This window comes from Alligator mississippiensis, chromosome 4 (genome assembly GCF_030867095.1).
Source record: "Alligator mississippiensis isolate rAllMis1 chromosome 4, rAllMis1, whole genome shotgun sequence".
Taxonomy (NCBI): domain Eukaryota; kingdom Metazoa; phylum Chordata; order Crocodylia; family Alligatoridae; genus Alligator; species Alligator mississippiensis.
The window spans coordinates 131,565,918-131,588,233 of record NC_081827.1 but is presented as its reverse complement, the minus strand read 5'-3'; the positions used below and the strand labels follow the sequence as shown (position 1 = coordinate 131,588,233).

At 45.6% G+C, this 22,316-nt stretch overlaps 1 protein-coding gene across 2 annotated transcripts in view; it reads right to left on the bottom strand.

Moving 5' to 3' along the window:
• PARVB (parvin beta) overlaps positions 1-22,316 on the bottom strand; it is a 132,203-nt gene that overhangs the window by 87,172 nt on the left and 22,715 nt on the right. For both annotated transcript variants that reach the window (XM_059726646.1, XM_006263622.4), the window contains exons 2-3: positions 7,320-7,409; positions 2,437-2,507 (exon numbers count right to left, since the gene is read on the bottom strand). In XM_059726646.1, the coding sequence (XP_059582629.1) occupies positions 2,437-2,507; positions 7,320-7,409 (161 nt within the window). The remainder of the gene's footprint in view (positions 1-2,436; positions 2,508-7,319; positions 7,410-22,316) is intronic.

Here is a 22,316-nt window from a genome sequence, read left to right as displayed (position 1 = left end):
GAGCTCTGGCAGAGACGGCAGGTATAAGGTCCTGATTCTGTAATTAAAACTAAGCATTTGGATTCCACATGCTTATGAGGCACTGTGGTTCAAGTTTTCACCCTCTCTCTATTTTGGTCATGGGATTTTTTTTTTTAAACTGAAAATAGACCATAGCTAATGGACTAAGACTCAAAAGATCCACTGCAGACCAGACTGTAAGTGTTCCATTTGGCATTAAATTCAACAGCCAAATTCCTATTGCCTTCAACTCACCTGATTTTACCTTGGACTGCATGCATCAAAGAGTGTGCACCGTTCATTTCTTATAACTACTCTGCTTTATAGTAAGTTTTGCCCAAGTTTTTGCAAGCTTACTGAGCTTTGCTATTTACCATCATGAAAATAAAGTTTAAATCCAAAACGTGTTCAAGATGAGAAGTTAAAGAGGATACTTGCACATAGATTTAAGAGAGAAATTAGAAGCCCTCCACCCATGTGGTGATATTCCTACTGCACAGGTATATCAAGAGCTTTGGTTCTTCTCCTATGAATACAAGCACAAGAAGGGGAGGAGTGGGTATGCAGGGAGGAGGATTCAAAACTGACACAAGGAAATGCTTTTTCATGCTATGTACAATTACACTGTGGAACCCATTTGAACTCATTGCCACAGGAAGTGCTTGATGCCAAGAGCTTAGCAAGAACCACAAAGGGGTAGGAGGTTTATGATAAAAATAGTGTCATGGATGGGAGATAACAAGACTTATGTTCAGAGTATAAGCCACCTCTAAATGTAAAAGACTAGATGAAACCCTATGAGAACATGTTGGGAAGCAAATTAGTTCACATCTGTCTACTACTCATTTCTTGTTCCCTTCTGTGAAGCTTCAGGTACTGTCTGTTGTATGGCACTTACAACAAAATCATAGAAAAGTAGGGATGGAAGGAACCTCAAGAGGTCATCTAGTCCAGTGGTTCTCAACTTTTAGATTCAAGGCACCCCTCCATAACCTTTGTGAACTGAGTGGCACCCCATTTCAAAAACTCCATTTATTCATTACACTGCTTACCTTCTTGCAGAGGGATCAGGCAGTGGGGGCAAGGAAGCAGCCAGGCAGAGAAAGCATGCATCTGCCCTTATCTGCTTATCTCCTCACATTTCCTGCAGCACTCTTCAAAGGATCTTGCAGCACCCAAAGGTGCCCTGCCATCCTGGTTGAGAATCACCAATCTAGTCCAGCTTCATGCTCAAGGAAGGATCATCGCTATTCAAGATACCCTATGCAAGTGTTTGTTTAACCCAGGGCTGTCCAGTATATGAGTGACCATCAGTCAAACACCCAATTGCTACCTTCTCTGCCAGACACATTGCCCCATACCACCCCTAGAGGTTGGCAGAAAGTGAAAGATGGAACAGGGAGGTATAGCCCAGGGCTGTGGGGGAAGGTGGTGGCAACAGCAGCAAAAGCAGGAAATGGAGGGAGGCTGAAAGGACCAGCATCCAGACCCATGAGGGAAAGCGTAAGAAACCAAGAATGCAAGGGTGGCAGAAGCCTATGGGCTACAAGTTAAACACTTATGGGCTACCAGCTGAACAGTCCTAAACTGGTCTAAAAAATTACACAAACAGCCCTGTCATACAATTACCAGGCACAATGCCCCAAAACACCAAGAACATCCTAATCAGGTACAGCAGGGGAATGGGGGCACTGCCATCCCCATGTTGCTGCAAAGAGAAAGTGGCTGTTAAAAATACACTCAAGAGATCCAAGGAAAAGAACTAAGCCCCTTGCTAAAGGAAAGCAACCCCCCTCCTCCTGAACAGTCCATGTCATTCCACACAGTTCCTATATTACTATGTTTTCCATGATCAGATCTGGCCTGAACGTCACCTCCCCCACATGAAGGTCCAAAAGCAGCCCTCCTCTGCCTTACAGAAATGGGGGGGGGGGGGGGCAGCACTGCTGGGATTCCATAATGAAAGTCTGTGCAGAGCTCTTTAGCAATGGCAGAATTTCAAACTGAAAAATACTATTTTTCACCTACTTTGTCTCTGATCTTTCATCTCTTCACTCTCTTTTCCCAAAACCTGATAAACTTCCCAAAATTGTTTTCCCCAGTACCATAGCTGCTGGGAGCCTGATCTTTTATGCTGAGGGGAACAGCATTAACATCGCTGATAGATTCAAGCTAAACTTTCCCCCACACTTCACTATTAAGAAGGATAAGATTGCTGCCTTCATCTTCTCCCCTTTTCTACCTTAGGTGCTTTTCTCATCTCTAGTGCTATTGGCCTCATTTCCACCAACCCTGTCCTTGTAAGTGACTTCACTATCCAGGACATCCTTTTCAGTCATACCTCTAACAAATCCCTAGTTTTGCAAAAGATTATATAAAGCAAGTTAAAGATACTTACACAAAAATAAAAACAAAAGGTAAGTGTCTGTGTCCTACCTTGATCAGTTCCTTGAACTTGGGATCTTCTTTGGAGTTGGGGTCAATCATAGTGCGTTCCTCATTCTCCTCTGCCCATTTAGAAGGAGAAGCGTTAGTTAGAGCCATGTCATATGTACACTGCCAAGAACACCACAGGACTGTTATTTATAAGCCAGTCTCAAAGCTGATTAAGAAATGGCATAGTCTAGTCATTGTCCTACTGAGGGGACTATCCAGTGATCAAAGTGTGAGGCATTCTTTAGCGATACACTGACTGTTTCATTGCCCTAACTTCCCTAAACAAAGGTTGCCTAAACTGACTTTTTGCAGGTCACACTGCTTAGTGTATCAGACTGTAATGGGCACATCATGTGGGGTCCTTGAGGGCAGTAACCATGTCTCTCTCCCTATAGGGCTGAAGATGTTCTTCAGTCATCAATAAGAATCAATATGACCAGATTAAACTAGTCTGAAGAGCCCTGCAAACTCAGTGCACTGCCTTCTATCAATAGAGGGAATGTGATATTAGGATCATTTTCCATTCTCCTGCCAACTGCATTTTTCATATTCTGGTTCCAAAATTTCTAACTGGTAAGAACTGTGCTTATGCTGCCTCTACTGCCCATAAAACTTAGTCAACAGCTCCAGCAGAATCACTAAGGAAATGGACTAGGAATTAAATCAAATTAATCTGTGAATCGGGCAAATGCCCTGGGCATTCTCAGAGGTGTCCCTTCTATTGCCAAGGGGCTGAAAGGTGGACAATACTGAAAAATGCTGTTTTTATTTTTGCCTCCAAAGACCAACAGGACAGGTGCTACTTAGGGCAAATGAAAGAGAATAAACAAAAAGGAAGGAGAAAACAGAACACACAGACAGAATAGGAAGTGGCGTGGTACATGCTGAAGAGAGCAAGGGAGACACAAAATGGGAAGTCAAATGTGGCAAAACACAGTTAGAAGGCACAGGTTGGGGGAGACCTAGTAAGGCAATGTATCAGAACTGGGAACCAGCTTTAGTTCCCTCTGAGCAGCATTAGCACTGCAGCCTCTTGGCAAGGGAGTATGTACAGTGTGCGCCTCTGAAGAATGTCCAGGGTCAATAGAAAGTAAACTCTCAGCAGACTGTGGGGGCAGACCTAACTTGTGCTTTTCAACAACACCTGAAGAACAGAAAGCAGCAGTGGAGAGAGATGAAACAATGAAAGGGAAAATCAAAAAAAAAAAGGAGGAAGAAAAAAGGCAAACAAAAAATAAAGGAAGCAAAGAAAAGTAAGGGCAGAGAGAAAATTGGGAATGAACAAGTTAATTTTAGATGGGATACCTGTATTTGAGATTTCAGCTGCTAGGCCAACACTTTGTCAGATTAGCAACCAAAAGAACTCAAACAAAGCTTGTTGATATCTTTTAATCTGCTCCAAATGGACATATACATGCTCATGCACGCAATTCTACCTGAGACAGAGATAGGAAAATACAAGGGGTTTGGTGGGTCAACTCTGATACTGAGTTTTAAATCCTAATGCTCAAGTTCCAACAACAAACGCCTCAGCTTCTCCCCTTTTCTCACATTAACCTCTTTTGTTGCTCAAGTGACAGATATGATCTAGTTCAGAAGTTTCCATAACTTTCATCCAGGACACAGGATTTAGTCTGTCAATTTAAGCAGCCAAGCCTGTTTGGGGTGCCTTGATGTGCAAATGAAACAGGACTGAGTATCTCCCAGCACTTAGTAGGATTTTAGAGTTGGCCACTTGAATGGCAGTATCATGATCACAAAAAGAAATGCTGATGGGCTGCCACCCAGCTGGTGTATATATGAAACTGTGCAATCAATTCAGGGTTCTTAAACCTACCTAAGTTTCTGGCTAAGGGCTCTAAAGGTTCTATCAGCCACACAAACATCCTGAGATTGGAAAATTCTTGCAATTTTTTTCCACAAACCTAGAGAGGCAGTTTCTCATTCTTTAGTTTTTCAGTTCTTTTTGGCACTCTACTTCCTCATGGGATGAGTCAAGCTGTACAGCACTAAATTACACCCAGTCCACACTCAGAAGCTGAAATCTGGTAGAGAGGACTTCCCCATGCAAGTGCACCACCCCTGTTTCAGAGAACCCTGACCTAGATCAGCTAGTGATCATGCTTTTCCCATGAGGGTCACAATGAAGTGGCTCCTCAAGCCTCTGAAATCCTTCTTGGGCCCTCTTACGCCCCTTTTAAATTGATCAAAAGTGCATAGAAGGGCTCAGTTTTGGCTCTACATACAAAAGTCTGATGGGATACTTGGTTTGCTTGAGTATCTATTTTCAGGGGGGAATGCACGGGATAGGATCAAAACTTTAGAGATCAAGGCATGAGAGCAACCAGACAGAATCAGACCAATCTTCTATCTAAACTATAGAGGTGCACTGATATATCAGTCCATATTGGATCTGCACCAATAAAATGAAAATTGATTCATAGATTCATAGATGTTAGGGCCGGAAGGGACCTCAACAGATCATCGAGTCCGACCCCCAAATAATTGATATTATCAGCAATCAGCTTTTTTTGGCCAGTGTAAACGATAACGTCACTGATAAATGCTGTGTACATGCATGCAGCTACAGCATGCATATGGCCAGGAATGCAGGCTGGCAGCTTAGAGAGCAGTGTCTAGCCAGTAAGTCTGTTGGGGGGACGGGACGGGACGTGGGGATGGGGGGGAAGGGTGTGGGGGGAGCAGATCAAGACCCCCACAGTGAGGAAAGCAGTGGGACAGGGGCAGGCACTGCCCAGCCAGGGTGGGGCAGGGTGCGGGACGGAGCTGTGGGTGGCTCGTCTGGGAGGTGGGGAAGGAGGATGGCTCTCCACCGCTGTCCACACTCCCAGGGGTGGCATGGGGGACATGTGCCCCCCAGTTTTGTGCACAGGGTGAGGGGGGGCTGCCTGCTTCAGGGTCAGGGCCAGGGGCTGTGCTGGCCTCTTCCTGGCAGGGGGGCTGGGCTGGGGCTGTGCTCGGGACGGGGCCGGCAGAGGCAGGCCAGGCAGTGGCAGTGCTGGGAGGGAGGGGGCTACAGGATGGGATATAGCCAGCCAAAATTCACCATAGCCCCCCCTACTCCCAGCACTGCTGCTGCCTGCTCCACCCCAAGTCTAGCCCCAGCCCAGCCCACCCACTGGGAAGAGAGCACAGTCCCTGGCTCCAAGCCTGCAGCAGGCAGACCGCCCACGCACAAATCTGGGGGAGGCACATGCCCCCCATGCCTCCCCCAGGCTGTACGCAGCAGCGGGGAGCTGCCCCACCTCCAACCCCTCCATGCTCTGTGGACAAGCCGCCTGTGGCTCCATCCCACCCTGCCCCAGTTGGGCAGTGTCTGCCCCTGCCCCACCCCACTCCTTCCCTCACTGTGGGGGGCCTCAGCCTGCCCCCCCACGGCCTTTCCCTTCCCCGTGCCCCTGCCCCCCACAGTCTTACTATCCAGATGCTGCTCTCCAGGCTGCTGGGCTGCATGACAGCTATCGGATCAGTATCAGCCAAAAAAATCTTTATTGTTGGTGCACCCCTACTAATCTAGTATCCAGCCTCTCAAAACAGTTAGTATTAGAAGCATCTGAGGAAGGAGTTACATTTCCAAAATGGCCAATGATTGAACAGCATATCTACAAGCTAAGTTTCTTCTTCAGTCAGCCCAGCCAATGCCTCATTCTTTTGCCCAGAAGAGTGAAAATGTTTAGTTCTGTTTTCTTTCCCTGTGGATTTTCTCAGCCTCCATATAATCAACTCATCAACTGAGCAAAGATTATTTGCTTCAGCAGTGTTCTGCTACTGCACTCCACAGGCTACATTACAGATTGTTAAGAAGGCTGAATACAATTTACTTTTATAAGTTTTAAAATGTGTGGCCCGCCTCATTGTCTTCATGTTCTAAGATAAACAGAACATTTCAGTTTTACCTCTTCTATGATGTCTGTTATTTGTATACCTCTACTCTGGACTTTTCTTTTTATTTTATTTTAGGATAAAGAAATGCAATAAAAATTGTGAAGCATTCAGAAATTAAAAGTTATATGGGTCAGATCATTCTAAAAGGCAGGCACTCTTTTCTCATTCTTTACACATCCCTGTTTTTTGACCACAGCTGCACAAATGAGAAAGTGATGTTCTTCTCTCCCTAACAATCCAGTGGAAAAGTCAACTCTCTTGTAAGCTTCTAACATCCTTGTGTGGTAGTTCACTGCTGTTTAAATTTCCTGTCATCACTTCTAATTTGTCTCTTACATCTATGTGCAACAGTTCATACTCACTTAAATTGAGTTCAATTGACTGGATTTCTCTTCACCACTTATGCACACACTGGGCACGTCCAGACCAGCACGACCATGAAGTACGTGGCACCGCAAACATGCCTGCAGTGCCACATACCGCACAGTCAGGCATTCTCCACGCTGCAAAGGCGCACTGCCCATGTGTGCGCTGCTCCGGGGGGGGAGGGGGGGGGGTTTGACCTCCGAATATCCACGGGTCAAAAAAACTCACAGAAGAAAAAATGAAGCAGCATACGCACGAGCAGCCTGTGCTTCTGAAAAACGGAACCAGGCCACCTAGAGCCGTGCTGTGGCTGCCAGTCAGGCTCCACCCAGCAAGATCACCACTGCTGCAGCCCCAGGAGGCCACCAGGACCCCAGATAAGGCTGCTGGGGCCAGCCCAGTGCTGCCCCCAGCCTCCCCTACCACTCCTAGGGTAACTTGTCACACACCTAAGCACAGGCATTTCCCAGGAACAAGTAGCTGTGGCACAAGGTGCGCTGCTGCTACTTGCCCCCAGGGAACCAAACATGCGTGCTCATCTGGTTGCAGCCACTGGGGTCATCCTGACCCCTATTTTCAAACACTAGCCTCCAGCAGTAGCAATACTGTACCTAATAAAGTATCTTCAGGATGAATGTCAATGGTGCTGGGAGACATTGGGGCATTGATGGCATTTTTCCCCTCTTCCTGCAGGTCGCTCACTGAAGAGAAAGAAACAGAGACTTTAGTGAAAACAGTTTGTATATTTATATAATTTTTACCTACAATAATAGAAGAAAATCTCTACAAGACCCATTTCTAAAGGAGTTCATAGTTTATGCAAACAGGAATTGCAGATGCAGAAAACAAACAAACAAAAACATCAATAAAATAAACTCAGCCAGTATGCTTTCATGGAAACCCAGGGCTGAAAGGGACCTCAATGGGTGTCACAAGTGACATGAGTAGCCTCATCTATGGCACGTGGCAGACTGGGGAGGGGACAGCACAGCACAATGACAGGGCAGAAAACAATGCATCAAAATTGGGCAGGAAGCACAGGAGGGAAGCAGAAAACAGAGCAGCAGGTGGTACAGGGAAATGGGATCAGAGTGGCATTTGGGGAAGGGTGAGGGGCTAATTTGTGGCATGCCTGCCAGAAAAGTTGGCCCCCACTGCTCTAGTGAGTCCAAGACTCCTGCACAGAAGCAGGCTGAGCTATTCCATTATTATCCCTATCAAATGTTTAGCCAACCTCTGTAATCCAACCCCTTTATCATTGACTTCATTGTTTACCTCTGGATCTTCTCCAGTTTCACTACACCTTACCTAAAATGCAGGCCCAGAACTGTGCACCTTACTCCAGCTGAAGCATGGAGTCATCTGCCAATTTGATCAGAAAACCTAATTCTGGTATCCAATTCACTAATGAAACAGCACTGAACCCAGCATTGACCCCTATGAACCCTATCTGAAACCTATTTCTGTGACAGGAATCATTTTTAGTTCCTTATTCTGCAAAATCATAAAGCTAACTATCTGCATAAGTTATTTTGCAGTACATTCAAGTCTAAAAATAACTTGCAAATTCCCATTGACCAGGCCAGGAAGTGCAGGCCCTCTCTCTGTTGCTGAGGTATATTCTTTATATGAATCTCCTTAGTCACATAGCTGTGCATGGAGTAGATGGGCAAACAAAACAGTGATGTCCTTTTGTGGCAACTATAACTGCCTTTTCAACTACAGAGCCCCAAAGATTATTAAGTGTGACTATAACCAATCAAAATCTCAAAACAGCACAAGAAAGACTCATGAAATAAACAAGATTTTCTACTGATGTTATAAAGAGCGATCCAGTATCATCAACTCAACCCAAATCTGGAAGTTACAAACAGAAGCTCAAATCCCAAGCCCCCCACTGTATTATGATCTTGGCCAAGTTGCTCAGTGACTCAGTGTTATATTTTAGCCAAAATTATGGAACTGACATCAGAATACTGAGCTTCCTCTCCCCAGTACTAGTTGGAAAAATCCTTTAGTGTCTGTACACAACTCCTAAAAAAATAAAAAGAAAAGATCTGTAAATGATACTGTCATGGACTCATAAGCACTCTGAAGTTCACAGGGATGGTAAGATCAACAACTTCAGTTAAAGGAGAAGATATATTTGAAGAAAGGGGAAACTGTACCAGGGAAAGGGGAAACTCTGTCATTTTGGTAACCTATGCCTATTCAACATGGTGTTTTGTCTGCCCACATTAGTGGTCAGAACATACAGAAGTTGAGAAGACTTCTGCAGCCTTGGCTAATGGTTGGATCTTCTAACTCAAGCAATAGAATTGATGGTTTCAAGATTCAGAGATGCAAGTTTCTATTCCTGACTCATTCCCACAACAACTTACCTTGAAGCAAAATTACCCTGCCCTGAGCTGAACTGGTGAATTGCCCCAAAACCCAAGTTATATCTTTACACACCTTGAATTTTGGTCAGCCTCCCTTGCTACTGTCATTTTCAGTTTTCAGGTCCCTCTGCACATCATGATCATGGCAGAGTGCAAAAATTCAACTTTCAAAATATAGGGGGGGGAGGGGAGGAATTGGCCCTCGGGGTATTTCAGGCTCAGAATCATCATGGAGCAAAACAAGGAGTTCCACATAAATTGGGAAATGACCCAGGCTAGTCCGTTTCCAAGAAAAAAGCTTAGCTCCCCAGAATTGGATCACTCCTCCCCTTCCGCAGAGTAAAATCAACCCATGCTCCATCTATTTCTATGCATACTGCACAGACTCAAGAGCACTCTCAGCACTCTTCACATCCCCTTCTCTATATAGAAAGAAAAGTAACAAAAAGGAGTCTAACGCCCTAAACAAAAACACAATATACCTCTGCTCAACAACTTACAGGCATCCAAAATGTTTAGAATGGTTAACATGTTTCTTCCTGATACTTCCAAGATGTGAGCTTCATGATGTGGTTTATAGCTGGATATCAAGCATGTATAGTATCCCTCAGCGTAAAATATTCATCTTATATTTCTGTCTCACATTTTGAGGCCCTAAGGCATCCGAACCACATTAAAAAGGTGGACAGACAATTTCACCACGGCTAAAGATACAAGCTGTTAAGACTGTTATAACTGTAAGATTCTTTAATGATCCCAATGTAACAACATTGCTTCAAATGTAACCTTTCAATGAGTGTCAACTCTTGGGTGATTTAGCTAACTAGTATGGCTACAGGATTATGCAGGCATAACAGATTACAACAGCTGACATGCTCCTGAACAGTGGCTCTCGTTCCTTTTTAAAGTGGTTAAAAGGTACAGTTGTCCAGTCCCGAACTGGCTTTCCAGATTTAACATGCTAAAACAGGCATCAGCAAAACCACTGGATCTGACCTGCAGACCTTAGGCTTTGGCAGCAGAGGGCTGCAAGGTGCAGGTGCTCTCCTCATGCCACTAGTGGGACAAGTGCTGTCTATGTACCGTGGAGACAAGTGGCAGTGGTGGCTGGATCCTACCACCCGCCTGTCTGCTACCTCTGACGTGCAGTGGGCCATTCTAGCCTACAGCCAGAAAGGGTACCCTAACCCTTTGCTAGAAGCACAACATCTGCCACTAAGGTCAATCTTGCTTGCAGAAAGCATGCAATGTAGAAAGGGGGCAGCAGAAGATCTTTTCTTGAGCATGGAATTTAATGTGTGCATTTTAGGTTTTAACCTTATCAATATAAATTTAAGGAAAATATATTGAGGATTACTTGATTTATATGTATATTCATACATAAACAACAATGTGCATTAATTCACACATATCTATATTTAGAAAACCCTCTAAACATAATCAGGGAATAGAAACATCATAAATTATACTGAACTTGTTTTCATAGCAAGGCATCACCCTTCCTTCATCTGAACACTGCCAGTCTAGGCCTCAGGCCTCCTAATCCTTCCTTACGCTAATATTCCCACTTCCTTCTTAATGTAAGGATTATGCATGCAGTAAGGGAATACTTTCAAATAATGTTTTGAGGGATCCTGACAATAAAAGCAAAGACTCTGAAAGCTGCCTAAGATCTGGATACTTGATTCCCATTCAAAGCATCTCTCTTTTAAAAACCCAAGCCAAATTTACTAGCTGTTTGTGCCTGAAATTTCACCTTCCTTATTAGCATTTACATCACCATGGTAAATGATGCTCAAAAGTCCCCTGCCAGGAGCAGGACCTGTGGAACCACAGAAAAGTGGTCCCTTGCCAGGAGCAGGGCCCTGGCAGGAGCAGGTCCCCTGCCAGGAGCAAGTCCCCTGGCAAGTCCCCTGCCAGGAGCAGGGACTGTGCAACCACAGAAAAGTATCAGCCCCGAGAGCTTAATGGGGACTTCCCTGGGAGCTCTGTTAATAAATACTAATCACCAATGTGCATTTTAAAACAAGATAAATTTTAAATGTGGCTTAGTCCCAAGAGTTCAATTTTAAAGGCAACACCGATCGAGTAGATAAGGAAGTGGTCATTAAACCAAACAAAAAAACGAAACAAAAACCCCCAAGAAGAATTTTTAATGGATAGATCTCCCTGTTTATCCATGAACTGTTTAACTCAAAAAAAGTTACGGTGAAATTAAAAAAAAAAGATAATTCTCCCCACAAACACTTACGCACAATTCCTTTTTGCACACAGGGCTGAAAACACACATTTGCTCTTAAAATCCAGTTTGTTAAGCCAAGTCCACAAGAGCAAAAGATTCTACCCTATATCTAAAGGAAAGAAGCAAAAGTTTAATGAGAGGAAAGTAAAGCTCCTTTCAGTAAAGCAGGCTTTAAAAGCCCATGAGAGTGCCTTGGTTACAGAAACCCAGAGGCTCACAGCCAGGACTACTCCACACAGGGAGCCTAGAAACACATTTTGCACTTGAATTCTTTCCTACCTCCTTTTTTACGTTTTTGACAAAGCAGCCCTGCCATTCTGGATCCCTTCAGCACACAGTAGTCTGTAGCATGCTCCTGCAGCCCAAATGTTAAAGACAGGCAGCCTGGACAAGGGACTGGCATGCCTAGCTATCAAACCTGGCTTAATTTGGTCTTGGTGACAGGGAGAGGCAGCAAAAACCGCAGGGACTGTGTATGTGGATGTGTTGGGAGAGCAGGAAAAAACAGGAGGAGGAGGAAAACAAGGTCCCTGTCTGGTAGCCTGAAATCTGAGAAGGATGATCTCCTATAAGCAGATTCAAATCATTTTCTGCCTTAAATTGTGAACTGGGAAGCTAGAAGCCTGGTCACACTGACTGCTGAGAGGGCAACAGGATGCACAGGATTTTCCAAAGGCAGCATTTTGGAAAGTGCTATGAAGTCATCTTCACCCCACCAGCCAAAACACAATCAAGTGAGAATTTTGCCTTGTTAAATGGAAAACTCAAGTGAAGAAGGAATGAGACCTATTCAAAAGGCACTTGATCAGGTCTGCAGGCAAAGGCTTATTATTAGCAAGACTTTCTATTTCCTTGTGCTGCTATGACTGCTTTGAGGTTTAAGCTCCAGGTATACTGTAACATTCTGCATGCCACAGCTTCTGAAAATAGGAAGCTGTCCCTTGACAGCAGACAAAAACTAAGCTACAAAGTTCAGAGCAGGATCATTCACAGCTCTAGTGCAAATCCTCAAGCATTTGTCTGGGTATTCTCAGTGCTGCATGAACACAAAATAAGTACTCACAGCTTTTGTTCTAAGGAGTATGTAAGTTTTTTCTTCTCCTGTATTCACTCAGCTCTGTTAATTAGATATAGAAACAGAAGCAAGAGCGGAAAAAATAACTCATAACACTCAGGGAAAAAAGCTGAACTAATAAATGTGCAGATGGAGACAGCAATGAAAACATATTATGGTAGAGCAAGATATATAATTCTGTAAAGAACCCTTTTTTAAAAAAGGCCCACAAAAATGACTTACCTGAAACAGTTTGGCAAGCCCCCCTGCAGCTCCAAGAGTTTACCAGGATAATTATCCAGAAAACACTTCAACTCCTCCCTATACCAGTGGAGATGCAGCTTGTATGAGCAAAAGACGACTTTTGCTATTGTGACTTGTACCAGTTCCTCATACAGAATAAGCTATAGGTTAGGGAAAGACATTGTACATAAACTGGTTTAAGTGATCAGAAAGTGGTTTAAACCTGTAACAGAACATATGTTTAGTGCACAGAAACCAGTCTGAAAATGGCTGAAACCGGTTTAAGATAAACATGGTTGAATGTAGTATCAGACTTAATTGATTTGGCTCAAACCAGTTGACAACCAACAGACAATGTCCCAGACCTCTTCCTGGTTTAACTTAAACCAGAGTCCCCCAGCATCCCAGATGCACTGCAGCCCTGGGCTGGGCTGTCTGCTCAAGAGCAGGGCTGGCTCCTCCTTCTTCCTGGCTTCCCCCTGCCCTCCTCTCCTCCCCCCCCCCCCCAGCACAGCCAGCAGCCAGCACATGGTATGCTAGCTAATGCTGAGAGGTGTCTGTGTAAGGCAGACAGGACAGTGTCCACTTAGGGCTTTTTGAAACTAATCAACAGACCAGCTGGTAATGTTCCTCCATTCCTTCCTTGGAAAAGGTCCTTTAAGAAGAGTTTGAACTAATGAGAGAGGCTTTTGTTTTCTTAATGGGCTGCTAAATGCTCTGTTATCAACTCCCTGCTGTGCTGGCTCCCTCCCTGGTCAGAAGCAGCATCCCCTCCCTCAGCTCAGGACTGTGGAAGGAAAGGGAGTATAACTGAGTCTACACCAGGGTCCTGCTGCAGAGCTGCGGCACTTCTGTATGCCTAAACTACAGAGCTATTCCAGCTAAACTTTAAGGCTAAGCGCAGACATTGGGGAGTATTAAGGGGAGGTTAAATCTCCACTGGGAGATGTAGGAGAGGCATGACCCATGAGTGGGGGTAGGTGTGACCTGTAGATGGGGTGGGGGAGCAGGCATGACTCATGGGTGGGGTAGGCAGGGCGGGCAAGACCTGTGGGTGAGGTGGGTGCAGCAGGCATGACCCGGGGTGGGGTGGTGGGGCAGACATGACCCACAGGTGGGGAACCTACATCCCCATCCCTCCTGCCCCTCCCCCCACCAGAACTTACTTTCTCAGCTCGTGAACACTGATAAAAGCAGGCGCACCCAGAGTGGCTTGTAGGATGGAAGTTAAGAGGGCTGGCTGGTCAGGGGACAGCAAAGGGTTGGGGACAAAAATAGCCCCATGCAGAAAGGAGTGGAAGGGATGAAAAGAACAGGCCCAGAGCTGGGGCCAGCAGGGAAAGTGGACAGAAGTTTCATGCACCGGTTTCACCTATAATGAATAAATCAGATACTACATGGATCCAGGTCTATCTTAAACTAGGTTCTGCAATTATTAGACCGGTTTGTGCGCATGGAACTTCTGGACAGTTACAGGCTGACTGCCAGTCCCTGAGACTGGGTCTGTAAGTGTAAGGTCAGCACCAGGACAAGATGAGTTTAAATCAGGCGGTCATTTTGAACTTAACCTCCCCAAATGTCTGTATTTACCCTAAGAGTGAATCAAGCCCCAGCTAGAAGGCAGGCATCCATTTCTAGCATGACATGTATTTAGCAGAATTCACAGATTCATTAGAACCTGACAAGGCTGTGACGAGTGCTTCTGCTATAGCCATTACAGCAGTTGGAACAACCTGAAAAAATTGGTAAGTTCCCCTGTGATTTGGGGTAACCCAAATCACTAACCATAGGGTAAGTGAAGGAGAGGATTTGCATTGCATCAGCTGGTCCATTGTAACCACCTATGTATCTGCTCTTATCCCATGCTAATAAGTGAAAAGTGGAATAAGCTACTCTGTTTCCTTTCATTTACTTTGTGGTAAAAGCTTACACACACCATGGAGAAGTTGTATTCCTGTCAATAACCTGTTAGTGTACTCATAGGCAAAATAAGGCCATGGGCCAGATCTATCCTGCCAACTGACTGTATCCAGCCCACAGCTGACCTGCAGTGGTCAATATGAGGTCAAGCCCTCCCCACTTCCACCTGGGGCAGCCTATGCTGTGCTCCCATCCACACTTGCCAGCCCTAGCCCCAGCCAGCATGCACAGCTTCCCAGTGGGGCATCTCCTGGTGCAGCTACAACCACACTGGTGCTGCTCCGCTCTCCCTGCCTCCAGCACCTCCTTCTCCTCCTGACCTTGCTGTGACACTTCTGACAGGAGGGAAGCTGCAGCCAGGTGGCTCCTGCCCCCAGTTCCAGATGCCTTCCTCCCACTCAGTTCCCTGGGTGAAAGGTGGCCAGGAGCTGGAGGTGGAGTCCTGCATGCTGGGGCAGGAGCCTCCCAGCTGCAGCTTCCCCCTGCCCAAAGTGGTGCAGCAGAGGCAGGAGAAGGAGGAGCTGCTGGAGGCAGGTGGAACCAAGCAGTATCCAGGTGGCTGCAGACACACTGGGAGCAGCCCCACTGGGAAGTTGTATGCGCTGGTTGGGGCTGATGGGTGCAGGTGGGAGCAAGATACGGGCTGCCCCATGTGGGAGCAGGCAAGGCTCAGCACTGTGCAAAGCACCAAGGGGGCAGCCACCATGCTGATAGAGGTGAGGGTCCACACCTGCACCACCTGGGCATGCTCTCCTGCACACATCCCTTGAGTCTACCTTGAGTCCCATGGGAATTCAAAGACTGCCTGAACCACTTTTAAAAATGGGACAAAAGCACCTTAAAAATTTACTCCCAATCCACATAGACAAGCTACAGGGATCCACCTGTACAGATCCAATTCCAGAACTAGGCCTTATGCCTTTTTTAGAGTCTAGCCATGAGTTGACAAAACCAAACAAAAAACCCTTGCACTTTCTTTTGAGGGGAAAATGTATCAGTTTTGTCAACCCCAAACATACAAAAACCATGAGTCAGGCACTCCAAAATAATGAGCACTTCTCCTTTTGGAGTCTTCTCAATATACCATAATTATATTTTCGGGCATTTCTCAGCAACAGTAAAGGCTATGAACATTTTTTAACATGGTTAATTGAATATCTATGCCGGGGTGGCCACAGTTACTCACCCTGGCAGCCACATCTTATCCTCTGCAGAAGATGGAGAGTGGGAGGAGGGAGGGTACTGAGCGACCTGGAGCCGCTTCAGCTCCCTCAGGGTTAACAGCGCAGCTGCAGCCTGGCACCTGAGCTGGCAATCCCAGGAGAAGGGGGCAGGGCTTCAACCAATTTTCAGCAAGCCACACATGCCAGCAAGCTGCATACTTGGCCACCTGTGAGCTATGCTAACACTTGATTCCATCAGAAGGGATAAAAGATCTCCAAACAGCATGAGACTTACAATAAAATCATGAGGTGACAACACTTAAGATCACCAACTGTTTAGCCCACTAGACCTTTTTCTAGTCTGGTGCTTACTAATACAACATATTGGGGCTTAACAACCTAACAAAAGGAAAATCAAAGGTAACATTAAAAAGCAGCAACGAGAAGTCCTCAAACCCCTGGAAATACTTTGGAAACTCCCTTAAACCACTGAACCACAAGGCATTCTCAAGCCTGTAAAGGACCTTAAGACACCTTTCTGTCAACCACCAGTGAAGGACTCGTGGCAATGGCACCTAGAAGATGCTAGCAATGTTCAAATCCTATCCATCAGTGTCCAAGGAGCACTGGCAGTCAGCATGGTCACCATGGCAGCAGTGAACTGGCCTGGCCTTGCAAACTAATATAGTATACACACTCTGTTTACATGTCATACTGAACAGGTTATATGCAATAGTAAGCTGTGTTGCTGGAGGCATCTTATGTGCAAGTAGGTGACTGCTTCAAGCTCACAGGAATGCCTACGAGTGCACAGAATAGGAAATATTCAGGAGGATGGAAGTGAAAGCAGCAATGAGGTTTTCAGGCATTTCTCAAGTACCGTGAAAGAGAACTTGAAAAGTGGTGCAAACCTGGTAAAAATGAAGGGGTTTAAGTTTTGCAAATCCTCACATCTCCATAAGGAAGAACAAGTACAGTTCACCCACAGGTACTCATCTACCTTCTTCCTGAGCAACTTCAGCATTGTTAAAAAAAATAGGCAACATTATTAGGATACCGTGCCATCCATCTCCAAGTCATCACTATTCAGGTTATAAAGGGCAATCCCAACCCTTCCATCTCTTAAAAGGACAGAGTGGTGACCACTATTCATTTTAACTGCTATTTAATTTCAGTTACAGTTATTTCTGACTCAAGAACTGTACTGAACCTTCCAGCTAAGCAACAGCTGTCATGATGCTACTCACAGAACTTTGACTACTGTGCCTTCCACTTAATTTGAATAGTTAATTTGATTCTCTGTTTGCCTGCACTAAAAGCTTCCAAAATTATACTTATTAAAAGTTTAGGGGGAAAAGTCTGTCTTCCAGTTCAGGGCCAGATCTGGAAGCCGGAGTGAGGTATATTCTTGGCATCACAACAGACAAATCCTTTTAGACAATCATGTCACCTCTCCATGTGTCAAATATGACCTGCATCAGAGAGGATAGAGGGTGATGCTTCTGTAATTACAGCTGAATAGGAAACAGTTTACTCCTGTCCCACACTGGGATAAAAAACAAAATACTTTTAGGGGGGTTTCGAGAGAGGGCTGCACCCATGCTATAACAGCCAGCCGGCCAGTGATCAGGACATATACTAGAGATTTTAAAACCTGAACTCCCCTCTCTAGCATCCCAAAATGACTGCTCAAAACACCTGGCTATTAGCTAGCCACAGACAAGTATCCATCGCTTTCTCCTACTGCGGCTGTTCTAATTTGCATAAATGAAATGTGTTGGAGCAAGTTTCATAGTTTCATAGTTGGTAGGGTCGGAAGGGACCTGAGATCATCTAGTCCGTCCCCCTGCTGTGGCAGGAAAGAGTACTGGGTTCAAACAACCCCGGCCAGATGTTCGTCCAGCCTTTTTTTTTTAAGACCCTCAGGGTAGGAGCCAGCACCACTTCTTTTGGAAGTTGGTTCCAGGTCCTAGCCGCCCTGACAATGAAATAGCACCACCTAATTCTAGCCTGAAACTACCCTCCACTAGCTTGTGTCCATTGTTTCTTATAACTCCCGGGAGTGCTCGGGGGAACAGGGATTCTCCCAATGCCTGCTGGTCCCCCCTGACTAAATTTGTAGACTGCCACTAGATCCCCTCTCAGCCTTCTCTTTTGGAGGCTGAACAGGTTCAGGTCCCTCAGCCTCTACTCATAGGGCCTGCCCTGCTGACCCCTGATTATGCGGGTGGCCCTTCTTTGGACCCTCTCCATATTGGCCACATCCCTCCTGAAGTGCAGCGCCCAGAACTGGATGCAGTACTCCAGCTGCGGCCTGACCAGTGTCGCATAGAGGGGGAGGATGGCCTCCTTGGACCTGCTTGAGATGCATCTGTGGATGCAAGACAAGGTATGGTTAGCCTTACTGACTGCGTCCCCACACTGTCGGCCCACATTCCTTGTGGCATCAATGATGACTCCAAGATCCTTTTCTATCTCGACACTGGCAAGAAGGGAGTTCCCCAACCTGTAGCTGTGCCGCTGGTTTTTCCTCCCCAGGTGCATTACCCTGCACTTGTCAGTGTTGAACCCCATCTTGTTTTCATCAGCCCACCCCTGTAACCTGTCTAGATCTGTGTGCAGCCTGTTCCTTCCTACTAGCGTACCCACTTCACCCCACATCTTAGTGTCATCTGTGAATTTGAACAGGGTGCTTTCTACCCCCTCACCCAAGTCACTGAGGAAGACATTGAATAGTGCGGGCCGAAGGACTGAGCCCAGGGGAACCGCACTGCCCACATCCCTCCAGGTCGAATAAGACCCGTCCACCACCACCCTCTGGGTGCGGCCCACCAGCCAGTTAGTGACCCATCTGACCATGTAGGCATCAACACCACTTTCTCCTAGTTTCTTACTGAGAATGGGGTGAGAGACCGTGTCGAAGGCCTTCTTGACGTCCAGAAAGACTATATCCACTGCGACACCTGCATCCAAGGACTTGGTGACCTGGTCATAGAAGGCCACCAGGTTGGTTTGGCAAGACCTGCCCCTAATGAACCCATGCTGGTTGCCCCTGAGCATAACCTCCCCTGCTGGCCCTTCCTGGACATATGCCAGGATAATTCTTTCGAAAAGCTTCCCCAGGACCGAGGTAAGACTCACAGGCCTATAGTTTCCTGGGTCCTCCTTCCTCCCTTTTTCTTGAAGATGGGGACCACACTGGCCCTTTTTCAGTCCTCCGGCACATCGCCCGAGCACCACGAGTGCTCGTAGAGCTGTGCCAGAGGTCCCGCAATGACCCTTGCTAGTTCCTTCAGCACTCTGAGGTGGAGATCATCAGGACCTGTGGATTTAAATACATCTAGTCCCTCCAGAAGTTCCCTGACAAGGTCCTCATTAACCCTAGGCCTGGGTGTGCCACCCACAGGGCCCTCAGGGGTGCTAGTGGGGGAGATATCCGGGTCCCTCCTCAGAAATACGGAGGCAAAGAAATTGTTGAATATGTCAGCTTTACCGTCAGGTGAGATGACCAGATTTCCTAGCGTGTCCTGCAGAGGCCCCACGTTACCTGGCACCTTCTTTTGGCTCCCTATGTATTTGAAAAAGGACTTCTTGTTGTCCTTGATCTGAGTTGCTAGTCCCAGCTCCATTTCCGCCTTGGCCTTCCTGACCGCCCCCCTACATTCCCAAGCTACCGAGGTATAGCCCTCTCTTGTGCTGGCCCCTGCCTTCCAACAGGTTTACGCCTCCTTTTTTGTTTGAAGACATTCCCGGATGCTTTTGGTGAGCCATGGGGGCCTTTGCGCCCTCTTGCCCCCTTTGACTCATGTAGGGATTACTTCCCTTTGAGCTTGGAGGATCATCTCCTTAAGGAACGGCCACTCCTCCTGGACACTCAACTCCCTCCTGCTCTGGGACCTCAGTTCTTAAACTCATCCCAGGTAAATGCCCTAATAATCAGGCTACTGGCAATCCTGCAAGGATAGAGCTCTTTCCTGAAGCTCATAACACTATTGCAACAGAAAGTTTGTCGCCATTACATAAAAAGTTTCTGTCACCATCTTTACCAAATTAACACTTTTTTGACAAAAACTGCTTTCTTAGGAAAAATATTCTCAATTAAATGTGTATGAACTTACATGCTAACTTACTGTCTCCGCCTAGTGGTCTGACCACACATAGAAGTTGACAAGCACACTCCAACATTACTTTTCTGTTAACATTTCTAAATATGCTTTGAGATCTTGAGTGCAGTAGTGGTGGGGTGCTTTAAACTAAAACTCATTTGACAAGCTTTAGTTCAAGTGCCCCTACTGCCATTTTTCAGCACAGGGATGCTGATACACATAGCGCTCTGGGCACTTTAATTAGCACAGCTCTAGCAGCTGCACTAATTAAAGTGCCCATCCTCTACCCCCCCAGAGCATATCCATAAATGCCCAGTGAGGGTGAATAGGCAGAAATATACAGACCAGAACAGCCAAAGGGGAGGGCAGACTCATTGTGCCCCTTAAAAGGATGAGAAGGTGCAAATGCAAATGACTGCTTTGGGGAGAGAGAGGTTTGATAAAGTTTTGCAAAGAATGCATCCCACATCTTCTACTGGCTTGTATTCAACTACCCGTGCTGAACAAAAACTGGCAAAGAGAACAAAACATCTCCTTCAGTGGAAAATATAATGGTTTTTAAAAAAAGAGATGTTGATTAATTGTGCTGGTCATATTTTCTGTCAAAATTGATTTTTTTAATGGAAATTGTTCAACATTTTCCATAAGAACTTCCTCCCCTTTCAGTGGAAAATTTCATGAAAATGTTTTCAGGGGTGTAGGTTGTAGCCATGTTGGTCTAAGGACATAGGCAGACAAGGTTCCTTGGGTGAATTTGATATCTTTTATTAGATCAACCCAAATAGTTGGAGAATAGTTATTAAGCAAGCTTTCAAGTTCAAAAACCTTTCGTCAGGCTAAGGAAGTTTCAGCAGTTGGTGTGTGCTCTTCCTGGATGTGTGCTCCATCCAGAAAGAGCACACACCAACTGCTGAAACTTCCTTAGCCTGATGAAGGGTTTTTAAACTCGAAAGCTTGCTTAATAACTATTCTCCAACTATTTGGGTTGGTCTAATAAAAGATATCAAATTCACCCAAGGAACCTTGTCTACCTATGAGAATGTTTTGGTTTTTGACCAGTTTTTGGCAGCTAAAGCCTAAAGTGTAGATGGTCCCCCAATGTGCATTTAGCAGCTGCATCTTTCCTGGCTCACCAAGGAGAGAACTATATCTGCATGGTATTCACTAAAGGAAGGAGAATAAGTTGGCAGAATGGAACAGGAAGTGCAAAGAGGGCTGAGAAGAGGTAGTGGAAAAGCAACGTACCTTAGACCAGTGCTTCTCAATCTACCCGATGTGGCGGACTGGCAATTTTTTTTCCAGTGGGCCAGGGACCGGTGCCCAGTTCAGCTGGTGGCAGCAACTGCATGAAACAACACTAGACAAATGTGCAACTGGCTGTTTCTTTCTCTTTCCTCACCTAGCACGATGTGACGTCACCTGGAGTGTTGGAACGTACAAACTGTGGCCCTATGACATATCAATGTTATGCTTCTGAAAATAGATTTCTTTCTTTCCTGGCAACTCGCTGTGGACCAGCGAATATATTTCTTTCTTTCCTGGCAACTCGCTGCAGACCGGTGACCAGTGGCTCGCAGGCTGGCACCAGTCCACGGACCACCACTTTGAGAAGCACTGCCTTAGACCACTGAGCTGTTTGCAACTTCACTAATAATGGTACACTGGCAGTAAGCAATTGATGACAGAGAAACAATGTAAATAAAAGGTTAAGTCCTTTGGCACTCAGGAGCAGATAGATCATCTTGGTTTGACAGCTACAGCTGAAGCAATAACCACAACACTGTAGTTGGCCAAATGTTATACCTGAAGACTATCCCTTGCATAATAATAACTTGAAATAATTTAAGATTCCCTAAGGGTAAATTTGGCTTGTTACAATAGCAGACAAAGAAAGATCTTATCTCCTACTGTGTGGGCATAAAAGACAGTGATTTGAGCGACTGTATTTAAATAATCACACATTTTGTTCCTCTGTTACAGATTCAGATTCCCCTTAAGCCTCCCAGCTACCAAAAGACCAAGCCAGCATTCACTTCAGCAGCAATTACCCATGGATTCTGGTCTTACTCTGTTTGGTTCAGGAATTATTAAAATAATTCATAAGAGCTGGATACAAAAAGGAAAAAAGTATTCTACAAGGGGGAAAAGTTGGACTTTTTTTAAATCTTGGGGGTATGGAGAAATTAATTTAGGGGTTACAAATAAAATCAGATTTGCAGCACATTTATTTCCCCCTCGTCTATATTTCTGGCCAACACTTCGTGCTCAGATTTTTAGGTGTGAAAAGGGAACAGCCACTGAAATACATAGCACAGTAAAAACCATGTGCATACATCAATCTATGAATGGTTTCTCCATCAGAACAGTCTGCCTCTTCTCCAAAACAAAGGAGAGAGAGAATGAGATCTTTCTTCTTTGAAAAGGCAAGTCACCAGTCACCACCCCCCATCTCCCTGGTTTGGCACATATGTAATTCTGGAATGCTGTGGCACTTTGCTA